This window comes from Pezoporus wallicus, unplaced genomic scaffold (genome assembly GCF_028554395.1).
Source record: "Pezoporus wallicus isolate ANWC-B61680 ecotype Strahan unplaced genomic scaffold, APGP_CSIRO_Pwel_v1 contig_4816, whole genome shotgun sequence".
NCBI lineage: Eukaryota > Metazoa > Chordata > Aves > Psittaciformes > Psittacidae > Pezoporus > Pezoporus wallicus.
In genome coordinates, this window is record NW_026640990.1 from 2,447,887 (window position 1) to 2,471,361 (window position 23,475).

At 39.0% G+C, this 23,475-nt stretch overlaps 1 protein-coding gene across 4 annotated transcripts in view; it reads left to right on the forward strand.

The window, feature by feature from the left end:
* The window catches only part of GRID1 (glutamate ionotropic receptor delta type subunit 1), a 592,171-nt gene extending 588,206 nt beyond the window's left edge, over positions 1 to 3,965 (forward strand). For all 4 annotated transcript variants that reach the window (XM_057421472.1, XM_057421471.1, XM_057421473.1 and 1 more), the window contains one exon: positions 3,265 to 3,965. In XM_057421472.1, the coding sequence (XP_057277455.1) occupies positions 3,265 to 3,693 (429 nt within the window). In that variant the 3' untranslated portion in view covers positions 3,694 to 3,965. The remainder of the gene's footprint in view (positions 1 to 3,264) is intronic.
* Positions 3,966 to 23,475: the final 19,510 nt, after the last annotated feature.

Sequence of the window (23,475 nt, forward strand, 5' to 3'; positions counted from 1 at the left end):
TGCAGGAATTACTTCTTTCTTGATAATGAAAACTTCAGTACACTGAAGCATAAGTTTATACCGTGAAACATACGCAACTGCAAATCCATTTTCTTAGGAATGTGGTCCCAGTCCAGCTGCTGTGCTGGACTGTGCATAGCAGAAGAGGGCAATCCTGTTAGACCAACAAAGGGAAATATTCCAAGCGATGTTACCTTAATAACCCCTCTGGTCTGGACCAAGAGATGTCTCTTAACAGCATCCCATCTGTGGCTCTTCAGTTTACATCTTCGAAGACCTAAGCTAAATACATTACCAGGTTTAGTTTATCCTTTGAATTCTATCACCTTTTGTGCGCAGAGGCTCCAAATGAAGAGCACACTTCATTTGCAAATGTATTTTTCCTCTGCAAAATGTTAATCACTGCATGTCGCAAATATTGAAACTCTACCTTTCCCTCTGGCTTGGCTAGTTATCCCAGTCATATTATATTTGTTCCCGTAGCAAAGCAGGATACAATGCACTGAGGATGTGCTTACAGTCAAAAAATACAAAAATAAATAAAATGCTGATGTATATTTTCAATTGAAATTATAGAGGTCAGAAAAATGCAACTGAGTTATGAACATTTCTTCAAAGTCTTATTTAGGAAAATTTGTTGTAGTATTTGCTCAGTTCTAACCTGAGTTCTATACATTATTTTTTTTATTTTTTATTTCATAGTAGGGCTTTAGCAAGAATAGGGGTCCCAGATAACTAGAATGCCAACTTGGAAGTGTAAATCAGGCTTAGCAGCATTTTTGAGAAAAGAATTAGTACAAGTAACCTCAAGAAGCATTATATAATGGGCTTCTGGGAGCTAGCTTCCTTAGACACAGGCATTGTCACAAGTGGCAGTACCTGAAGTTCGTGGATAAGCAGAACTTTGCAGCAAGTTTTTATTAGCAGACACCTGAGGAAAACACAGCAGTGCACAACTGGGTTTCTGTGCAAAAGAGAGCTCGAGCCCTTACTCCCAATGGGGGACATGGAGGAACACTTCTCACAGTTGCCCCCAGTCCACAATTTTACCTCAGGAGAGAGAAATAAATAAAATTATGAATTAAATCCATGTATTCCTCTGGCCATTGTACCACAAATCCTTCATTTACTTAGCCACAGAGTTTATGAAAAAGCTTCTGTGTTATCATCTGTTTGGTGCATTGTCTGACTTACTTGAATAAAGAGCCTGACAAGTCAGGTACAGCTGTTGGCAAGAAGAAATTACCACAGCTACAGGGGTTATCTGCTAAAGTATTGTGTGGTCCCTTTCTGCCACAAAAGTAATTTTTTTTTAATTTATTGTTGATTGATTTTCTCTAACTAAAAATGATCTGGTTATTTGCTTAAAAAAACCCCAACAACGGTATTTTTTTGAAAAATAGGGTTTTTCCCTTTGGTGAGGGAGATGATATCCCCCAGGTTTCTGTGAACTTCCTTGCGATTTGGGTGGATTTGTGATGTATATGAAATAGGAATTCATTTTCTACTATTAGCAAAGGAGATGCAGTGTGCAGCTCAGCCCTGTAATTGTGGAACAGTTATACTCCAGCTGAAATCAATGCGGATTTAGCCTAAGCTAAGGACACAGTTTTGGGCTCATTATCATGTAACACTAGTTCATTTCCAAATCCATGCACAGATCAGCAAACCCAACAGTTCTTGAGTAATGTAGACATGGTGTTAAATTACAAGTTTAGAATCAAATCTGTAGTTGACATTGCCTGGAATCAAGGGCTTTGGAGCTGACTTGTCAATTTACAGGTTTGCATTTCAGTGGAGACCACTGAAATAATACTACAATTCTCTGTGCTCCACCTGAAAACAACTGACAAAAGATCATGAGTAGTAGGAGGAAGTGGAACCTTATACTTCTCTGTTCCCAGAACCTAGTTTGTGGTATGAGTAAGAGCATCTGTAAGACTGCTGGTGTTGGATTTAACAAACATTTAAGCACATCTTGATCTGAGGACAGTCAGGGATTACTGCCGCACAAAAGTTTCAGGTAGTCCTACTTCTTAGGCTGGAATCTTGCTGGCTGCCTAGTGTAATTACAGGCTTCTGTCCGAGAATTTCTTCTTTTCCAGGATTGTTGAGCTTTTATAAATGCTTTGCTGCTATTCTGTTGTATGTTGTACTTGCATCAAATAACTACAACTGCAGATCATAGCTGTGGTTTATGAAATATAGAGAAATGATGCAATATAATATCTTTTTATTGGCAATACAATGCTAGCTATTAAAATTCAATCATACAGCATCCCAGGTGGTTGGCATTACCCTGCCAGTTTTGTTGCTTTCCGATTTGAGCATCCTGAATGCCGCACTGAGGTGATAAACAGCCCATTGTAGGTCTTTTCTACTTTAGGTTTTAAAGATGACTTCTTTTGCTGTATTTCCTCATGGAAGTTAAAACATTTTGAGTAAGTGGTCCTGAAAGTCTGTTCAAGAGACTGCCCCGGGAGCCTTAAGCAATGCATTCTTAGAAGGTGCTGCTGCATTTGCTAAGGATCAGTGTTACTTTCCCAAGCTCTGACCATACAAGCTTTTACCAGATGACTTGTCAAGGTGGCAGACAGTTTATAGTTGGTCACACAACTATTCAAAACAGAAATGAGTCATCCCCTCCCCAGGTCTCCCTCAGTGCTGTTTCAGTGTTTTGTAATCTGTGCCACACAGGTGACCCAGGGCTTCCTGCTGGGAAGGGAGACTTTATCACCACAACCACTAGATTTTGGCACATGAAGCCAATCACCCTGAAGTCACCTAGGCTGTGTATGGTGTTTTACTGACATGTTCCTTAGAAAACATACTGCAAGTAGATAAGACAGTGGTAAGCTGTGAGTGGTAATTGGTGAGCTGCTCACTGGAATTTGGAGTCCCAACTCACTTGTTTGTCTGCCATATGCTTTTTTGCTGGGCTTGTGCAATGTGAGCTAAGGCCTTGTGGGATGTGCTGGTCCCTGGTGCAAGCTCCTGTTAGCTGAACCAGAGCCATCAGTTTACTTCCAAGGATGGTAGGTCTGACAACATCAGGGCTTTTGCAGGCTGAGATTGAGCGGGTGTTTTCTTCTGTGTGTTTCTTAGCTGGAGATGTTGGGCAGACCTTGAGATTTTGCATATGCAGAGATGAAACTGAAAGGATGTAATGAGTGAAGAGCAACTCCTGTCCCACAGAGGAAGAAGAGGGCCGGGCATGACTGGAGATTGTGTTTGGACTGATTGTTCTGGTTTCTTTCTCACTAGGACAAAGAAATGAACCTGGAGCAGGTCCATAGACGCATGAACAGTTTAATTGATGAAGACATAGCCCACAAGCAAATCTCTCCAGCATCCATTGAAATTTCAGCCTTGGAGATTGGTGGCATGCAGCCAGCTCAGACCCTGGAGCCAGTACGTGAATACCAGAACACACAACTTTCTGTCACTACCTTTTTACCAGAACAGACAACTCATGGTGCCAGCAGGACACTCACAGCTGCGTCAGGCAGCAACCTGCCGCTGCCCCTGAGCAGCTCAGCCACCATGCCCTCCATACAGTGTAAACACAGGTCACCAAATGGAGGACTATTTCGTCAGAGTCCTGTGAAAACCCCGATCCCAATGTCATTTCAGTCTGTGCCAGGGGGAGTCATTCCAGAAGCAATGGAGCCCTCGCATGGAACATCCATATGACGAAAACTAACAATAAAACAACCAGCAGAGCTTTTTAATACAAAATTTAAAAGAAATGAAAAAAAAACAAAAACAAAAACAAAACGAACTCTCACATTTTTCTTGTATATACCTGTAAATAATGAAAGAATGAAGTGGGGTAAAAGTGTATTTTGAATATTCCCAATTTTCGAAGTAAGTAAAAAACAAAAAAAAAAAACAAACAAAAATGTATGAATGACTTTGTAAATTTTGTTCTATATGAATAAAAAGGCAAACTACTTGTGATCGTTCTCAAGTGCCAAAGAAGACCAGTTACTGGGACTGAGGGCCATACATTGTTTTTTTTTTCGTGGATTTCAACATTTATTCTCTTCCTGTTTTTCTGTGGGTTTGGTTTTGTTTGTTTGTGGGGATTTTTTTTTTTTTAAAGAAAAATATGTATCTGTTTCTTGCTAGAAGAGCTGTCTGTGCTCAGATCTCTCCTTTCCACAGAACCCTATTTTACAGTCAATTTTACAAGGCAATTCACTTGGAGAATGTAAGAGCTGGTATTGGTGTAGCAGTAACAAAAGTTTTAAATGTGAATTATAAACCAAGAAACGGGGAAAAGAAAAGGAAAAAAGTAAGAGAAATTCTCCCATTTAGCAAGGGATTTAAATTTCCACACAGTTTCTAAGTTTAAGTACAGGATTGTTTAATTGTGATTTTATATGTCTGCTGTGCTGTGTGGCTCTTTTTATTTAGCCTTCTGTGTTTTGTTATATATATAATGTATATTACGTATATTATATATATGACATATATATATAAATGCTTTAATAACAGGTTTTACTTTAAGGAGAAAGTTTTTAAGAAAAAACTGATCAGCTCTTTTTTGCGTCTTGTGTACACGACCGCAAATGGGGAGGAACCAATATTTGAAAGGAGTGAGCCAAGGAAGAACAGGAGATAATGGCACTGCAGTGACTGCCCTCTGGTGCCATCTCTTTCTTTAAGATTTCAAGGAATTTGCTGCATAATGGATGCAATGCTTTTTGTTAAAGTCATATTCCTGAATGACAAGGCTAAGGTCATGACTATAAGCACAGCTTTGCTTTTTTTCCATTGATTTTTGTAAAGATAAACATTTTAATGGCCATGTCTATAATCTTAGTAGAAATGGCTATAAAATGTTTGAGGGTTGTTTTGTTGTTTTTTTTTTTGTCTATGAAACACAATCAGAGGACAAAGGTAGAGCAATACTTACAGTGAATTTAATGTCTCCTGCAAAGGAGAAGGAGCAATTTCATATGACAAAAAATCAAAACCAAACCACATTGTTTCCTTTCCACATAGTGGTTCAAATGCCCAAGAAGACTGATACCCAATGCCCTGCCCACTGTTGTTAATGTACAATCACTATCTTTCAGAATTGTGACAATTTAGTGTCTTCTCAAACATATCCATATAGCTGGGTTATAATTTCCCTTTGTAGCTGGATTTCTTCACTTTATTAGAACACTGCTATTTGTGCAAAGGGCTGTAGATCTCGGTGCAGCAAAATCAATGCCTACATTAAATTATGTTTGAACAGAGGTAAAATCTATTCACATCCCAAGAAAGTCAGCAGGAAATCTGGGTCAGATTTTTTGACAAATAAACATTCCATTGACTGCTTCTAATCTGATTTGCATAATTACACAACAGGTACATTTATGAGATGATAAACGCCCTCAAATTCTTACATTTCTAGTTTAAGTGATAGGGAAGAAAAGCGAATGCGTGATTCAAAACCAGCCTAATGGAAGCACATACTCAGCATACCACTTTTCAAATGAGGAATATTGATGGTGAATTTAGAGAAAGAGTATTTTTGCAGGGATTAATTTGTCTTTGTTGTCAAGCTGGTTCCTCATGAAGACAGTCGATTTTGCAGCTTAGCACAAATTATACTATTAGCTTCAAACTAATTAAAAATGAATAATACTGCAGTCAGCTCCCTAGATTTATCCTATTTAGAGACTTGGCCCACACAAGCTTCGGATTCTTTTCTTTCTTCTTTCATCATAGTTATCACAATCTTAACAAACCTATGGCCAAAGGAAAAAATAGACATTTCTGCCACTGATTTTTTCCTCACTTTCCATAAATACACTAATTAGTTATGGCAGAAATAGCTTAAGAAAAAAACCAACAAAACAGAAAACCCCCACACCTAGGTACCTGTAAACACTATTAGAAGCGACTATTTGTATTGGAAAAATCCCTCATTTCTATTATTATTTAAGATTTTAGCAGATGCAGATGAACATGCTCCAGATGAGGTGCAAGGAGATGCTTGTGTAACTATGGGGGTGCAATCTGCAAGCTAGGGCTTGGCTGGAGTGGGTATTCCATCCCCAGCAGTACCAAAGTGAGCTGGCCATCAACCCTCGTCCTGAGTATCATCCAGAGCAGGTTGGTGAGTAGCAGGCTTGGCCACCTCAGCAGCATGAGGCAATCACACAGCCATGTCCTCCCTTTTGGATGGCGAAGCACAATAGTGACCTGCTGGTGCATAGTAGCATAGCCACTGCTGCTGGTTCTGCAGCAACATTGTAAGGAACAAGCTTGTCAGAGGCTGTCCGAGTTCCTTTGCCATTTCCCCACAAAGCATGCTATTTATTTGCTGCAGCACAGATCAGAATAGGGAACTGAAACCCTCCTTTACTGAGGCATCACTGATTTCATAAACCATCTTAATTTTTTTTTATAGTAGTCTAAACCATGATACTGAATAAACAACTGCATTTGTAGAATAAACTGTGAATACAGTGTATTTTGGGGATTAGCATTCTCCATATTCATTGTTCTTTTGGCTTAGTCTTGCTGTATGCTGTAGAGTTTGGAAGTAGGATTTAACTTCTAAACAATGTTGGATCTCACTGATTCTAATGAATAGAATATGACTCACCTGTTTGAATCCTCTGCAGAATTACATCTAAGACAATCAGGATCTTGAAAAATCAAACCACACAGACTTCTCTCAGAAATGTATTTAAGCATGTGTGTAAGACCTATAAGAAAGCAGCTGTTTTATGCATAGGTTGAAGTGCTTTGCTGTTTAATGACTCAGTTAAAAGGCACATCTCAAATTAAATATAGGACTAGTTTCAAGCAAGTGAGTGAGCTCACTAAGCTCTCTGGGGCAATTCAGTTGCTTAAGGTTAACTGTCTTGAGTGCTTTGCTGCACCAGGGTCTCTACAGTAGAAGTAAGGCATCTACAATGGATCTGTCATTGTCTAGTAATTGTTTATATAAAAGTTAGCAAGTCATAGCTTGAGCTTGTCAACCACGACAGGAAGCTATTCAATCTTTCATGTGACGGTGGTTTGGTTTTAGATTATTTAAGCAAATCACCAGGTTCTCCTTGAACATAAACAGTATTTCTTTCCCCGTAACTTTCAGTTTTGAAAGTAAATGCAGAATGTATCATTTCCATATTCTGTCTCCTGTTTTATATTTATATCTTCAAGTTGACACATCAAAGCATTCACTTTCTATATAATATGTATTCACCACACACTCATGCATATATATATATACATGCGCAGTTACTCACAGAAGAGGTGAGAAATATAACTTCCATGTGATGTAAATGAGCATAAGTTCAAAGCCCTCACAGAGCTGTGCTGATTTACACCACCTGCAGGTTTGACCCTTCACTTGTAATATCAGGCAAATTGATGTAGAAAAAAACTTGCAGAAATTCCCAAAAACTTTGAAGACCAAACTGCGTCCTTGATTTTTAAGTGGAATTTCCCCTGAGTGTGTTGAAAAAAAGGAATAATATATGATCCCAAATATTGCAGTTCCTCCAGGATGTTTACACTGCAAAGGTGGTTGTACATGAAATAGAAATTGAGTGCCTATACCTTCCTTCTATTGTGCTCTTTTGCTGATGAACTTTCGTGAATAACATCTGTGGCAGAGCACTTGTAGTGCATCTTGTTCTATTGTTCCGTTAGTTTAGAAATGACTTTATTTTCATACAAAAATGTGACTCTGTTTCTTCTATTTGCTTGCAATCCATGGGCAATCTGCTTGCAATCTGAAGAATGCATTGCTCTTACTTCTTAGTATGTCATGTTTTTCTATTGCAATGGAAAAAGAGTAATTGTGCTTTTTAATTTCAGAGTTGAAACTTGATAGAACATTTTTATGCTGAGTTACAACAACATGTGTGCAATACTTGTCCTGCAAAGTGAAATTCCCAATATCTGCCTTGCTTTGATAACCATTGCTACACTGTAGATGAAGTTTCAGCAAAACTTTCAATCTCTCACTTTCTCTTAGTCTGCTCATAGAATAAAACACTTAAATCTGGGTTCTCACCTCTGTAAATCAGCATCCCTCTAGTGAAAGGGTCAAGCATACTAAGTTTAAGTAGGTGAAGATTTGGCTTTTAATACTGGGCTTGAGAGCACTGCTTCCCCTGAACATATATTCAGTGATAGCTCTGTAAAGGAAAATGTTTTGAGTCTCAAAAATTACCTCAAAAAAGGAATATTTATTACTATTCTGAGGACTTAATATGGATTTCAGTTTAAACTGTATGCTGAGAACAAATTTCTTCTTAAAATCTGTTCAGTTTTAGGTATATCTCTCCTCTAAGAAAGGTTAAAGCTGTTAGCTTGGTGGCAAGTGGAGCATTCCTTTGAAAGGAGATCATGTTACTGGGCTAGTACAGCAACCACAGTGCTCAGACCTTTTTAATTTATTATGTTCTGCTTTACTGACTTGAATGTATGTTGTGGGCAGCTAGAGAGTGACAGATCTAACCACAACACATTTGAGGGACCTGTTGAGGGACCTTTACCCAAAGAATCCACATCCTTTGGCAGCCAATGAGAAAGTTAGAAGAAAACTCTTAAGAGAAGCAAAATTAAAGGTAAAATGAACATGAGGTGAAGGGAGAGGGAGAAAAGTGTGGATACAACTCATATGTCTAGCAAAGCTGTATTACTTCTATTGGAAGCCTAGATTCCATCATACAAGCAGTGGCCTCAGTTAATTGATATTTTTCTTAATTTTTAGAAACAAATAAAAAAAAGCATTTGTTCTACAAGAAACAGTTGTTATATTATTTAAGAGTTGGAATTATTTGTTTGATGATGCCAGTTTTTTGGCTTGATTCTCAGCTGGGGAAAATGGGCTTCAATCAGTGATTTGAACCTAAACCAGCTTTAGGCTGCTTGCTAGATGACACTCCTAATAGCTCTTTAGGACTGCAGCTGTGAAAAATCAGTCTCACTCAGCTACCCATAAACCTCTAACTTTTTTTGGTCTGGATAAGAGTTATGGTTTAGCAGTATCAGTTGTATATGTCTCTGGATTCCTGGATAAGGATGCTGCTTTGCTACCGCTTGTGTTGGAGGAAAGCAGTGCAGAAACTTGTTCTCTCCAAGCTTGTAATTTAACTGATAACAGAAGCAAGTGATGTGTAAGGCTTTAGTTTCTTACTGAGTTTTATTTTCTCTTAAGTTTACTGTCAGGCTGATGAGAAGGACTTCTTTATTTTTTTTATTTTAAGTGTACACTTACAGGGCACTACTTAAATTTTTTTTCCCTATTTAAACTGAAATCGGCTTGCTTAGAAATCAGTGCTGGTATTAATTTCATGTCTTGTAATGGAGCACCACCATAACAAACTTATTTTGCCTTTTTTTTAAAAAAAAAAATCTGTTTTTTGTAAATCTCATTGGAAGATGTCTTATTTCTCAGTAGCTGTTTAATTCTTTTATTACAGTTATAAAATTCTGTAGTTTTGAGGGCATCAAGGCTTTTATCTGGTTTGTTTTCTATATAACGTAAAGGGGGGAAATGAATCCTCACAAACAGATAAACACAGACATGGAAAGTAGCAGGGTAGGGAAAAAACTTGAAACTAAAAGAAAGATGTTTGTACATCTTGCTGAAGTTTCAATGGCTTGGATGACTGGGATGGAAAATGATTTCTGAATGTATTATACTGACTACACTGTAGAAATTATCTGAAAAGTTTCTAGGTGGGAAACCACAAATCGAAGCTCAACATGCCCTCAGGTTGTTTTCAAGATAAAGAATGCCTTTTTTATTATTGCTTTGTTATAATGTCATAACTGAAGCTGTATGTGGAGGGATATGGCACCTGAGGCTTTAAAACAGCTTTAGTTAATTATCAGGCTGCTTTTAGACTCTGAGTCTAAAGTCGCTCATTAAAGGAAATATCTTTGAGATTTTCTGTATCTAAAGATTTTCCTTAGTTTGTTTCTTTCTTGTAAAATGTATTTATTTGTTTTCTGATGGAATTATATTTAAAGCAGTTAAGTATAGCACAAAGGAGCCCAGCACTTCAGGTGAGAACTGCAGCTAAAAGAACAAGAAAGCATGCAATTGTGACACTGAACTGTGAAGAAGAGAGATCCCAGATTTATAGCAATTTTTTCTATATATCAGCAGAAAAGCCTTGACTTCTGTTTAATGTACCTTCTATATGATTTATATTGGATCAATCCCATCAAATTAAATACTTACAGAAGCAAAATATTCCAGCCCACCAAAGTGCTGAAATGCATATTTCCAAATAAATCTAAGCAGACACTGGAAATGTTTCCTTGTTTTATACAGAAAGCATCATTTTAATCTGCTCAACTGGGTATACTTACTAGTAAAAGGTCTGAAAGACGTAACTCAAGCATTTGGTAGTGCTGTTTGGAACCTAGACTCACAGTGCCCAGGGCTCATGAAATGGTGTCGTATCCCACAGCGATCAGTATTCACAGTAGCAACACAGGGAAATGGGGATGATATTAGGCTTGGGAACTAGTTTTTCATCCTGAGACATAGTTTTCACCAATGAATAAATCAGAGAAAAAATAGGTAAAAATCTTATTCTGCAGTGACAGACCCTTTTCCATCTTGGTTACATTAGCAAGGATACCAGCTGGCTGAGCTCAGCCCTGATTCCTGCTGATAGACCCCAGCAAAAAGGATGGGTGTGTCCTGCTCTAGGTGGAGGAGAGCAATGTGTGCTGTGTTTGTCTATCCATCAAGGTACTGCTTTCCAGTGTTGGCTATACTGTTGCTGCTTTTGGGTGGATCATGTCTAACAGGAAAAACTCTCCTGAGAAGCCTTGGGTGTAGGCAAGTATAGTATTTGCAAGCTGTTGAAAGTAAGTAGTTCCTAAATTTCAGCTGCTGTTTAAGAACTGGCCAGGAAAATATATTTCAATATTCTTCTTGATTGTAAAGCCAGCTTGAATTATGCTGAGAACCAATTTTGTGGAGGGTGCTTTGGTTGTGAAAGCTTTCAACTTCTGGTATAGCAGCCGCTAACAGGGCAATAGACATGGTCAGATGCACACCATGGGGACCCTGAGATGATGGCAAAGCGTGTGTGGAATGAGGAGGCATTTGCTGTGAGCTTCCTGGAGAGCTTGGGCCTGCTACAGTGGTGGTGGAGAACCTCAGAGCAGCAGTGGGAGGGGGAGCTGCTGGGGAAGGGGATGTGAGGCAATCCCAGAGAGCTGGGAGAGGCAGAGGTCTCTGGAGATGAGTGCTTATGGTTCAGGCAAGGTGGGAACTGCTCCTCAGGAAGACTTGGTGAGGTTTGGGAATAACATGGGGAATGTGCCGTATCAGAGTGAGAATACACTGGGGTATGAACCGTGGGCAGGGTTGCTGGATGCTACTGTCATTGTTTACGTAAAGGTTTCCTAAAATCCAAATCATGCTAAATGGGGAAACATGGCTCAGACTGATCCTGGCACATTGAGAGAACAAACAATGCAGATGGGGCTGCGAGTTGCAGTTTTAAGTCCGTGCTGTTTGATTTCCCTTCCTGTTGCATCTCTGTAGATTGGCTCACTTGTGTCTTCTGGGCTATGATTGCCCAGCGTTTACTCGACTCTTTGACAGGAGGAATGTGGTTTTACAACACAACAACAGTTTTCTATTGCACATTTACATTCCTATCTTTGTCTTGTCATTCATGTCAAAACGTCAGGCAGAGAAACATATGCTTTCAAATGGAGTTTCTGCAAACCGTTTGGATCAATAAGGGCTGTCTATCTGCATATTTGTAACATCTGTCACAGAGGAATATGAAGCTCTATCAATTTAGTGGCTTAGTAAACCATATTTTACTCCAGACTTAGCTTGATCACGTTCAGTGACAGGAAAATATAGGTGCTTTGGGCACTGCAGAGATCTATTGAAAAGCAAGTCCTGCATTTTGGAGAGTAGCGTTCTCATCTTTTGCATGCAGCAAATACGTGCTATCCTGACAGGCTGAGTTATCAGTCCCTAGATATGTCACTGAGCTCATGATGGCTCAGTGCAGCTGCTGTTCATCCCTGGTCTGCTCTGAAGGCTAGTGCGGGCAATAACAGTTACTACAACACAACACCTGAAAAACTGCTGGGGTGTCAACAGCAGTTGACAGCAAGAAGGGTTTGGAGTGGGGTGCGGGAAGTGTCTGGCCACAGTCCATGGGTGCAGTGAAGGCAAAGGCTCCTCTGTGCACTACCTGGTGGGATTTGGAGGATGAGGTATGCCTCTAAGGTCTGAAATACCTTAGCCAGGAAGTGGTGGAAGGCAGCGATAGGTGAGAGATCTTAAAAATAAGGAGAAGAGCAGGTACTGGAGTATGGGGCAGGTTAACAGCTTGCTTGGCTCCAGATCAAAGCTGCCGAAGTGGTGTATGTATGTTGCTATGAGAAACCGTGAGGTTGCAAAAGTAGCAACCTACAGTGCTGCCTTGGATATTAATCAGTCAGGCAAGTCCCAGACCTCTAGTTATAAAGCCTGCTTAGTTCCACAGTATTAAGTGCTATGAAAAGTGTATTAAACCTTTTACTAAGAACAGAAACAGCAGACAGTGAAAGCATGCAAAATGTAAAGTGTTAAATTAGACTGTCAATTCAGTTATTCTTTATCACTTAATCCCTTTACCTGTGTGGCTTGTTAAAGGGAAAGTCCTCTCTCGACAGCAGCAGTCCTTGGGGAGGGAGGGACATGAGGAGAGGAATCAGGGAAAGCTGTCATGCAGGGGTGGAGGCAGCCGTTGTTTGCAAGAGGCAGACTTAAGCTTCAGCAGGAGTAATGCATGAGCAGAGAGTGAGGAGATGGCGATGAAAGAGACGTACTTGGTCAGCAGTGCACTGGCCCTGGCTTCCCAATTCATCATGGGTGGAGGGAGGTACAGCCAGAAATTATACCACTCTCAAGCTGAGATCTTGGGGTTCAAGAAGGCGGAGCATGGAAAGTATTTCTGTTATGATACTCAGCTTGTGTTGGCAGTACCCGTCAGTACGCTGGTGCCTTGAGTGGTATGCTGCAGGTGAGCAGGAACGGGTTCAACATTAGCTGTTTCACAGGGCTGGCAGTAGGTGAACTTCAGCAGTTGTGACTTTGTCTTTCTGGCTTGACCTTAAACTGCTATAAACAAGCATTAAGAAGTGAAGATAGATTGAAAAATAAAAAATCAGTAAGGCCTAAGGGAAATTTCTAGCTTTTTCATTGCCAGTAAAGTGCTTATTTTCTCAGAAGCTTCTGTATATGTGGGATTTGATGAGCAGATAAGATAAAAATGTATTACAGAAAGAAAAAAAAATCAAAAAAGGTCCTGTTCTAAAGCTTATGATGCTTCTGGAGTTTTGGTGTTGTGGGTTGTTTTTCTTTTTTTTTATTGGTGTGCGTGTTGTGTTTTTTTTATTATTGTCATTTTTTATTTTTTTTTTTTTTTGCATCAGAATATATTGCTCAGAATTTTCTTGAGTACAATTTTTATCAAAGCTTACTTTCAAACTTAAGGTCTGTAATTCATCTAGTTGGGAAATGCATTGGGTATTGCTTTAATTAGCTGGCACAAATACCAGCAAAAGTAAAATTGACTACTCGGTGAGTTACAAGCTAAAAGTATTAGTAGTTACTAAAGAGATGTTTAAATTTCCTTTTGCTGTTGTTTTTAAAAGAAGTAATTAATTTGAAATAATTATCATTGAATTACTCATCTGGCTTTAGCTACAATGGGTTTATTAAGTCATTATTGAGAGATTGAATGGTGGCGCATGATGTTTAGATGTCACTTGTCTTTGTTTTCTTAAGCACTAGAAAGAAGTAGCTCAAGTCTTCTGACAGGGAAAAAGTAAAAATTCATGCTGTGATTGAGTCTAAGACATTTAAAATTTGCAAACTAGTAAATTTTAGTGGGACTTATAAGCTTAACTCCACAGGATCCCTTTGACAGTCCCTGATCAAAGTAGAAGTCGGCTCACCATTATTTACTGCATGTCATGTCAGAGGCATGGATTGAGGTGAGATTTCAAAGCTTGTTGTTTTTTGTTTGTTTGTTTTTTGTTTTGTATTTTTTTTTTTGGTGATTCTTTTGTGGGTTTTTTTTTTTTCCAGTTTTGAAACTTTCATTATTTTGAATGTTTCCATGTTAATTGAAAAACTTCAGGGGAGAAAAAGGTTTGCATCCTTCTGCCAGGATAGGAGAATAGTGAAAATGGGACTTTAAATCACAGTTATTAACCAAGACACCTGAAGGGCTTGCCACTTTGTTGCATCTCTGGGCAAAGCTTCATACTATGGGGTCTTTGGTCATCTCCTGGGATCTTCTCTGTTGTGGTTCTGCAACTGAAAAAGATGTGTATTTGTGGAATTCTGGTAATGTAGAAGTTTTCAGATTCATCAAATCTTCAAATACTTAATGTTTACTTACACTGGCCTTCTATTAAATATCCTGTATAACCCACCTTTGTGGGTCATATAGACTTTAGGTCCCATGAAAAGATCCAGGTGTTCAAAAATGAAAACAATACATAAGTCTTTCAGCAGTGTAAACAAATGTTAATTCACTCCTAATGTTGTAGAGAGAAAGTACGTTTCAAGGACTATTAAAGCAGAGACCATTAAATAAATTGCAAGTGAACATGGCTTACATTCTATTAAAGCTAATGTTGTTTGTATTTTTCAGTCTTCTTTGGTTAATTTAGTTTGATAATTCATGCAGGATCTGCTATTGTGTATATATTTTTAAAGAGAGATTATATTTAGCGTGTAAACACAAAGGCAATGTTATCTCTTGCAATGGGAGTAAGAAGGAATATATTTTCATCTAAATTTTATGTATTACAGCTGTCTTTCAAAGTACAATAATTTTAAAAGCACAAGAGTTATCTTGTGTAAGTGAATTAATCTGGTTGAAAAACTGAAAGCATTTTTGAGGAATTGGGCAAAACATAGGGTCCTTTTGCCTGCCTGAAAACCTTGAAATTAAATGTGTTGTTATTCTCTTTAGGTAGATTTTTATTTTTTATGTAAACTGTGTTTGAAATGTCTTTTTTGTTTTGTTCTCAAAGGGGAAGAGAATATGTGCAAAATGCTTGCCATTAAGGTTGCTGCAATACATAGGATATATGTAGGTTTCTTGGGAGGGTGTTTGTATGGATTGGGTTTGATGGTGTGGTTTTTTGCTTGTGGGTTGTGTTGGGTTTTTGTTGGCATGAAGAAGAAAAATGTCCCAAGAAAATGGTCCCAAGGTCTTAACACCCTGGACTTGTTTGCTGTCCAGCAGAATCTTGCATTTTGTGCATATTTGTAGCTAAATCATGATCTGTTCTAACTCGAACTTCCCAGAGATCTTTCATCTATTTCTGACCTATTGCTGTGGCTGGTGTAAATGAGAGTAATTTTCCATGAAATGTGATCTATCATGTTGTGCCTAATTATGCCATGCTGAGGCTTGACCTCTCATCACTGTGATGGGCACAGTTAGCAATTTTCTTAGATTTCCAAGCCACAGTTAAAAAAACCAAACAAACAAAAAACAAACCAACCCAATCTGGTTATAATTAAAGGAAAAGAAAAGCAATGGGGATGAAAAGCATTCAACTCTTCCGGATGCAATGATGTGCTGTATTCTTACACATCATGCATGACTCCTTACTGAGATTGCAGGCGATAATAACTTCTTTTTAAGCAAGATTTGCTGGAGCTGGATAATCTATCTTCTTGCCCCAGGAAGGTGAGGTTTGTTTTTTTTTTTGTTGTTGCCTTTTTTTGTGGTTGTTGTTTGTTTTTGTTGTTTTTTGCTTGTTTGTTTGTTTTTGGTTTTTTAACTTGTCCCTTTCTTCTGCTTTTCCAATGTGCTTCAACAGTCCAAATGCAGATATCCAAGAGAGTTTATGAATGCTTTCTAATTGCTCCTTACTCTTCTTTTTGGGACTTGCCTGCATGAAAACCCTTTTCCTTCTGAAGCAGTGGTCCACTCTGCTTTTGACGTTGCTCACATCAGTGATGTTTCTGCCGCTGGACTGGCCTCTTCTTAATAGAGTCACTTAGGAACATAGGAATAGCTATCCTCTTGTTGGCTAAAGTATGCTCATGGAGCAGAGAGGAAAAATGGCGGTGAGAGGAATCAGCATACATTGAGAAGCAAAATCCTTTTAAAATTTGAATTCCTGTGTCTGGGATAATTCTGTTTAGCTAGTAAAGATTTGAGAATTTGTCCTTTGGATACAATATATTAATGCTTTTATGTTAAAAACTTGCACCGGTATGAGCAAGATTACTGAATTTGGCCTATAGTTATTCCTTGTGGTTGTTTTTGTTACCTGCTGGGCCAGCTGCTCTTCTGTATTTCCCTGAAGCCTCTCACCACAGCAACAGAACACAGGCTTGCCCCCATGCATTGCATGGCGTCAGTCTGTGTGAAGTTGCAAACTAAATAAGTTGTCAGGCTTCAGGACATAGTAATTGTTGCTTTTTCTTCCTCTTTTGTTTGTTTGGGTTTGGTTTTTTTTTTGTTTGTTCCCCCCCCTCAGCTTTCTGCTTTTTCCTCTTAGTAACTTACGTTCTTGGCCATCACACAGTAACCTTTATTTTGAATGCAGCCACTGGTAAGCTGAATCCAGGCCTGGAAACCTGGAGGTCCCTGATTAGAGGCTTGGCCTTAGCTGGCACTCTGCAGGGGTGACTCATGCCTGGGTGCTTGCTGCCTGCTGCTGCGCACAGGCACTTGCTTCCTCACCCCTAGTGGGCAAACACTTGTGGTCTGATTTCTGTCAAGTCTCCATCTTTCATGTCCCTTGCAGCCTCATGTTTAGGCACTGTGAATCTTTGCCCCTGTGGACGCAGAAGAGATTACAATCATGTTGGGGCATCCAAAATTGATTCCAACTGTGAATGCTTTGGTATTCAGCCTGTTACAAAGGATGGGCAATAAGCCCCTGTCAACTTTTGAGGGGAAAAAGATGGTTTAAGTCTTCATCTACCGTCTGTACGTAACTCCTCCAAGCTTGATACATAATTTCTGGGTTTTAGGTTTTATTATAGACAGTTGTAAGATGTGAATGAAATCACAGGTCAGGTACAGGTCTCAGTGTTATTAAGTACATGTATAGTAACTCAGTCTTGTTGGACGTTTGGATTTGTTTTATACTGGGTAGCTCAATTTGCGTGAGTGAAATGCTGAACTTCTATGACCTTTTTAATTGTTTGGCTTTTATGCCTAAACTGGTTTGATGTCAGCCAAATATTACCATAATTAGAAAACAAAATGTGCAGCCTGAAACCTAATGTTTCCATTAGCTTGTTTAAATAGTCTGTGGATTTGGAGTTGGGCCAGATTGTTTATTCAGAGTGTATTTTTAATTGGATTATTGGCACATAATAATTGATATATCACTTATCCATTATTAAAATACAAATGTGTTTTGGAAGTGTTTCGACACATCCCAGTGGAGTTTAATTGAAATATTTACTCCTACACAGTAGCGTAGGCCTTTCTTCTTGCATTACTAAATAATGAAACTGAAACTGTTTGATGGTATATTTAATATATACCTCCCTTTGTCAAAAATAGATTCGTCTTTTGCTCATATTTGAGATGTATCTCTGAACTTTTTTATGTATACAAGAAAAGCTGTTGTTTTCCTCTAAACTCTCCGAATGGATAGCCTCATTTTTGAAGTGGGAAACTTCATTTGGTCAGAAATTTTTATTACTTGGAGCACACTTTCTTTGAAAACTGACCAATTGTTTCATTTTTTTTATCTTTTAGTCAGGTGTAAAGATATTTCTAGAAGATAAATCCATTCTTAATCAGAGAAAATATCTCTTGCTATTGCTTAACAACCGAGTTGCACCAAGAAACACTCTTGAAGAACAGCTTCACATAAATTTTTGAAAATGAGACTTTATTATGTCAAGTGGATCATCCTTTGTGACCCTTTCAGAAGGAGAACAGATTTAAGAAGCATGCCTTTTCCCTTCTGAAAAGGTTGGTATGGGGAGGGGGGTTTGTCTTCCTCACCCACCCACCACTGCCCCTACACCTACTCCTTGTAGGAGCCCTGCTGCCATGGGCTGTAGGTGGTAATTTGGGAGGAGGGGGTTAGAAAAAGTGTAATGCCTGAGCATTGCCCTGCTCTGTTATGGCTCTCCCAGCAGCTTGCAGCGGAGCTGCCTCCAAGGCCCCTGGAGTTCACTTAAAGCTGCATGGCCACGGGCATGTGGAGGGTCTGAGCTGCTGGTTCTGCTTCTGCCCCAGCAGAGCCCAGTCCTGTAGGAGCTACACTAGCCAGTGTTCACTTCTGTCATTATGTTACTCGCTCCTGGATGTGCCTGTCTCTGATCAGCTCAGTAATGCTTAACTTGCGGGCCTGGTCTATGCTGAAAGGTGCAGGATAAATGAGTAACAAGCAAAAACACTGGATGGGATCCTCCTTACTCAATCCAGCCATACATTATTGTGAGTCCATTGGTTTACTCTTAGCCTTTTCCTGGCTGTAGCTGTCTCCCACCCTATAAAGCTTCTGCCTGTGCTGTTACAGTCCTTTGAACCAGCTCTGTTAGTGAATCCTCTGGAGGCTTCTGGGATGGTCTTCCTGTGAGAAGTGTTTTTTTTCTCAAGTCCCTTTTCTCTGTGTTCTTGTCTGGAAGGATGTAATCGTGCCCTGTCATTCAGAGCTGCTCTGTATTTTTGAGTAATGGTATTTCACCACACTTCTTGAGTGATGTGCTGAATATTCTTTTCCTGTGTTAAAGTTTATGATAAAGCATAAACTGTTTTAAGCAGGCATTGGTTTCCAGTGACTGTGACTTGCCCAGACAGAATCAGATGGATTTGTGGTAGTGGTGGTGGTGGTGTTTTGGGTAGGCAACTCTGTAAATGGGTTGGCCTAATTACAGCCCTACAGCAGATTTTGGTAGATCTTCTCCCAAAGAATTGAAATGGAGCCCAAGGGAACAACCATGTTGCATGCTCTCCCCAGTGCAGTATTTAGACTCCAAATCGAAGTCTGAAACTTTGGTTGCACAGCTTTGAGCTTAAGAGCAGCCTATATAGCGAGCAGAAAATTATTTTTTTTGCACTATTCCAGTGACTGTTACATTGATGTTATATGTATGTTTTTATAAAGAAGTCAGGGGGCTGGGGAGGAGAGGTTTTTTTACTGCTAGATGCTGTTTTACTGCTAGATGGAGGTTCCCCTAAGGTGTGTACAAGGGTTATGATCCTTCTGTGTCCCTGTGAGTTTCCATCTGGGGTCTGATCCACCTCTCACTTTGCATTGCTGGGTCAAGAGTGACCAAGGGTACCAAAGAGGGAAAACGGCATGCAGCCCATCTGACTCTTGCTGGTCATTTTTGGGAGAGGATTTTTGTCAGATGTTGAAAACCTGAAAAGGCTGGAGAGTGGTTTTGTCCTTTTAAGCTGCTTAGATTTGAAGCTTGCATATCTTGCAATCTTTTTAGCTATTGACATCAACTATGTGTCTAGAACCTTTCAACATTTTCTTTTGTTAATTTGAAATCTTAAATGATTTGTGGGTTTAGGATAAAACCCTTTGTTTCCAGTTCCTAGAAAAAGAGTTTTTATTTGTACAAGTGTGTAATCAGAGGAATGAAGACTCTATTTAATGCCACGTATTGCTGAAGACTCGCTGCTTCTGCCTGCAGAAGAGAGTTTCTGGTGGAAGGAAGATGAAACATTTTTAGTCAAATATAATGACAAGTTCATTCCAGAATATCAGAAATCCTTTGCAGTATTGCATCTTGCTTGCCAGAGTCACCAGATTCTCCTAGTTTGAGGCATGTCTAACATGCCTACCCTGCTATAAAAGCTAATTATGGAAGAGCTTGTGCTGTGGACCATCTCCTACTTGGAATGAAAAACTGAAATGCCACCTCCATAGCTTGTTAACTCCTGTAACCTCCCTGTCCTGGCCAAGGGAAAGACTCATTGCCCTAACTGCCACTTGGTTTGACCCAGGTTTTATTCAGATAGAAATATGTCATAGCTGTTACATTCTCTATCCCAGTGCAGCTCTTGAAAAGCTGAAACGGTATGCGTACACTGAGCACCCACAGATACAGACTACTCAACTGTGTCTCAAAGTAAGAAACCCTTCCCCTGTTTGAGATGACAAGTCAGCTGCTGTTGTGGTTCTTGCAATCACAATAATCATTATGGGTGTCATAATCAGACCCTCCTAGTTGCTACAAAGTAACCTTAGAAGCTGACTGGTAATAGAGAGACGTGGCTACCTATTCAGAATATGTATATATTTCCAGAGAAATCTTACTGAACAGATTTCCATAATGACCGTGAAATCTGTGTTTTCAAGGGATTCAGAGCCACTATCAGGGAACTTCCACAGGGTGGGAACTGTAAGAAAATACAGCTCTCCCTGGCATGCAGATAGATGGTGAAGTGTTATGAATTATAAACATAGAAAAAATAAATCTGTGGAGAAAGTGCAGTCCTCCAGGGCATTTTTGCTCAATGTCAGGTTTTAACTCATACCCCAGGAAGTGGAAAAATAAAAAAACTTAGGTAGGCACCTTTTGTTCGAACACAGCATGGATTCTTTAAAAAGTAGGCACAGCCTCAGTGGCAACAGCTCTAATTCAGCTTGATATTTCTGAAAGGAACTCTTCTCTTCCCTCTCCCCACTGAAATTGGTTTTATGGAGAAGGTAACATTTAATATTTGACACTCTCCTTATATTGCCCGATACTAGTAATGTTATCATAACATTGCATGAGGAATTTAGAATTAAAAAAAAATAAATAAAAGGAATAATGCAGAACAACAGATACAGTCAGTAGTGAGAGTAAGACCACCAGCATGTTTTGGAAATCTAGGAATGAGAGAATGGTTTTCTTTCCTGGATTAAAATATACCAGCTGTCTGCCTTTATCAATCAAATATTTCCTTTGGAAGTAAAGATACTCCCAACAATCTCCCTGGAAGCCCTATGCCTGTTCTTCAGCCAGGATTTACAGTCCTTGGGAGATTCCCAGCACCAGTGTGCTGTTTCTTAAATGAATCTTAAAGGGCTCATTTCCTTAGTTATATTCCCATTTTATTTAATTACACTTCCTGAAGAGAAGCCATTTTATTTTATGTTTAACACTGCTATCTGCATAGGAAGCGAGATGTAGATAGAGCTGGTAAAAATCTATTGCAATTAAGCTTTTTGTGACAGTAATGAAGCTGTGCCCATGCCACTATAATATCTGGTAAATATTTCTCCAATATTGGTCTAGTTTGTTTTCTTCTTTGAAGACTTCAAGCAAAGCATTTGTAAAAATATTTTTAATTTTAATTTATCTTTTTTTAGGAAGTAAAACTTTTTAAAAAGGTTTTACTTGCTGTAAAATTTCCTCTTGCTCTAAATCTTTTTTCTGAAAAGCTTGAAATTACTTTAGCTGAAATAAGTCTTTCCATGAATCTGAATGGGAATTTAGTGTTTGATCCAAAAGACACTGTTTTTAACCTTCTGTTTCAAGTAAGCAGGCTGATTAAATAGGAGATAACTGATCTTTGATATGCATCACCTCCAGATTCCTAAGGTACAGACCTCTTTGTTTAATTGGGTAAGATAAAGCAGCAGTTTTTCTTTTTTTTTTCTGAAATGCTTATCATGATTATTGCAACTCTTCTGCCCCTCTTTCTCTAAGGTTGTAGCTTAGCAGTCTCTGCAAGTTAGGAGTATTACTGCTTCCCTGGTTTTCTTAAGTGTGTCTTGGCTGGGATACAAACCCAAGCTTAGTGCAATAAACCTGTTATACTTTAATCCTTTTAGCCAGGTCCAGGGACTGATATATAGACTATTACTGTGTGTTGCTGCTGTTATATGTAGAAATGGTGAAAAGGTAGAAGTAAAAAGATGAAATTGGAGGCATGGCTGTAGCAGTTAATATCAAAGAGTAAAAGTCAAAAGAAATTACACAACTATGGTCTTTGCCAGTCTGATATCTTTTCTGCAGCCTCTCCACCAGTACATGCTCTTGCTTAATCTCAGCCCTAACAGATATTGATCAAAATTACTTTTCAAGGTCATTGCTCTGGACAGAGCCTTCCACCAGAGATAAGCAGCACCTGCTTTGCAGGCAGAGAGAAGCCCAAGATAGCCTGTGGAAAGTGCTCCTCCAGCAGCCACAGAGGCTGTGACCTGCCTTGACAATGCTGGAGGCTCTGTTTGGATCACCTATATGCTATCTGAGAGCAGTGCAACTGTGTGGATTTGTTAATTTGAGCTGCATGGAGTAACCTGAGCTTTATCTGAATTTAAGGGACCATAGGGACCATTTTGATTTTTCTTTGTGGTTTGTTGTTTTTGTTTTTTGTTTGTGGTTTTTTTTTGTCTGTGCTTTATTTTCAATTTGAAATTCTGAGGATGATTGGGTTTTTTAATGTACATACACTACTTAATCTTTCAGTTCATAGTAAAAAGATTTTCTTTTTAAAGTATCACAAGTTTAGTGAGGAATCTTTAAAATAAATGGTGCCTATGCAAAGTTTGCCTGGGGATAAACTGTGTCATGATTTAACCCAAGTTAAAACCCAAGGGTTGAGATAAGAACAGTTTAATAATTAAAATAAGATAAAAATACTATTAATAATAATAATGAAAAAGGGAAGTAAGCGATGTAACTAAAAAATAACAATCAAAAGTGATGCACGATATTGCTGCTCACCACCCAATGACCAGGTCATGTCTGAGCAGTGATGGGCCCCTTCCAGCCCTACTGGGCATGACATGCTGTGGTATGGAATACCCCTTTGGCTAGTCTGGCTCAGGTCTTGTGCCCCTCCTCACTGGCAGAGCATGAGAGACTGAAAAGTCCTTGGCCAGGGTAAGTGCTGCTTAACTAAAACATCAATGTGTTATAAGCACTATTCTCAGGCTAAAGCCATAACGCAGCACTGCACCAGCTACTAGGAAGAAAATTTAACTCCATCCCAGTTGAAACAAGGACAGCTGAGTGAATTTAATCGCTACTAGAAGATCCAATTAGAATAAGCAGTGAATCTAATTTTCTTGGAGTGCAAAGTGTTGGGAAAATTATTACAAAGGATGTTAGTTTGTTCTTATACTGACAGTTAACAATAGGACTGAAAAGTAAAAAAAAAAAAAAATTTGAAATATTTCCTTCCAAATAACAAAGCTTTTTCATCACAGCTGAACTGCATGGGAACAGACACTGGAGTGTTTTTTGGCTGTAACAGATTGAAAAGCTGCTTCAAGGCCAGGTTGGACAGAGCCTTGGACTACATGGTCTAGTAGTGTGAGGCACCCCTGCCCACGCTGGGAGGGTTGGAACTAGATAATCTTAAGGTTCTTTCTAACCCTAACCATTCTGTGTTTTCTAGTAAATAGCAGATACTTGAATAATGGTGGTAAGCCCCTCAGAATTTAGTTATTAAAGGTTAAGGTTTGGGAGGCATCCAAACATGCTATTTCAGGATGCTGTGAAATTTGGAGCATAAGCTATTTCTGTTT